This window comes from Aplysia californica, unplaced genomic scaffold (assembly GCF_000002075.1).
Source record: "Aplysia californica isolate F4 #8 unplaced genomic scaffold, AplCal3.0 scaffold00456, whole genome shotgun sequence".
Classification (NCBI taxonomy): Eukaryota; Metazoa; Mollusca; class Gastropoda; order Aplysiida; family Aplysiidae; genus Aplysia; species Aplysia californica.
The window spans coordinates 55,616-56,849 of record NW_004797726.1 but is presented as its reverse complement, the minus strand read 5'-3'; the positions used below and the strand labels follow the sequence as shown (position 1 = coordinate 56,849).

The following is a 1,234-nucleotide window of genomic DNA, read 5'->3' as shown; positions in this document are numbered from 1 at the left end:
CACACACACAAACATCCCTCCCCCCCACACAAAAACGAACAAAAAAAAACTACGATTAGCCTACTACTCACAATTCTTAATATGGGACGATGACGTGTTGACCTCCGTGTAGTTCTGGAAGAGGTCACCGGCCGTGGTCATGACCTTGTCCGTCTCCGAGTTGGAAGGGGCGTAACCCAGCACCATGTTGGTGGGGAAGTAGGTACTCGCCAACACCGTGCTCGTGGGTGGGTAGGTGGTGGGCTGAGTCACGTCATCAACCTCCACCAAAGCCCGGATGGCGAGGATGATGCAGGCGAAGAGAATAGGGAGAATCACCTCGAAGATGGATACGCAGATCTTGCGCTTCTGCAACAGCCAGTTCTTCCATAGCAGAAGCTTCAGTTGGCTCCCGAAGCCCATGGTGGAAGGTCTGGGTCAAGGCTACCCGCAATGACCTCTAGCACCCACAACGGCTTCCGGTTTCGGAACCGGGTGTTTGTTTTCTTTTTGTTTCTTATCACAATAACGTCTGTCTCTAATTCCCCAACGTCGTAGGGAGGGGCTAGTTTTCGTTTCACTAAGGGTTTTTACTGCACTTGCAACACAGTTAGGTCATAAATAAGTGCGCCCAAGAAGGAGGAGGAAATCTCAAATTAATGACAGCCTGCGCCGTTCGACGGGTTTTCTTAAAACCAAGCACACTCCACAGAGAAATGCTGAACGTTCTTCAAATATTTCTTGACAGTTTGTCTCCACTCGATGCTACCTCTGTAATAATGTCATAAAAATGATCCCATTGTGAGAATGTGTTCAAAGTCGTCCTTTTCGCTTTGATTCTGTGAATAGAAAAACATAATCAAATTTCAACTGACGCTGCATTTTAATTTTCGTAAGAGTTTTACGGCACTTGCAACACAATAAGGTCATATAAGTGCCGAAGAAAAGATGTGTTACAAGAGAATAACATACACAAAAAAAGGAGGAGAGACAAGGACGATAGATGTTTGATAGGAAAGAAGGACCAAACCATACCAGAGTACCCGCCAACCACCCACACACCACAGACACCCGTCCCAAATGTCTATGATTAGGGTAATATCCGTCGTCACACACTGATATGAATTTGAAGGAGCAAATGTTAAAGGCTGTCAAACCACTGCTCTATTCTATGTAACTACTTGCCACTGACACACACACACAAACACACACACACACACACACACACACACACACACACACACACACACACACA

General features: G+C 46.1%; 1 protein-coding gene across 1 annotated transcript in view; it reads right to left on the bottom strand.

Moving 5' to 3' along the window:
- The window catches only part of LOC101858051 (ATP-binding cassette sub-family A member 3), a gene marked incomplete in the record, with an annotated part of 59,842 nt that overhangs the window by 28,651 nt on the left and 29,957 nt on the right, over positions 1 to 1,234 (bottom strand). The window contains 1 exon segment of the mRNA XM_013086330.2: positions 72 to 818. Coding sequence (XP_012941784.1) covers positions 72 to 402 — 331 coding nt within the window.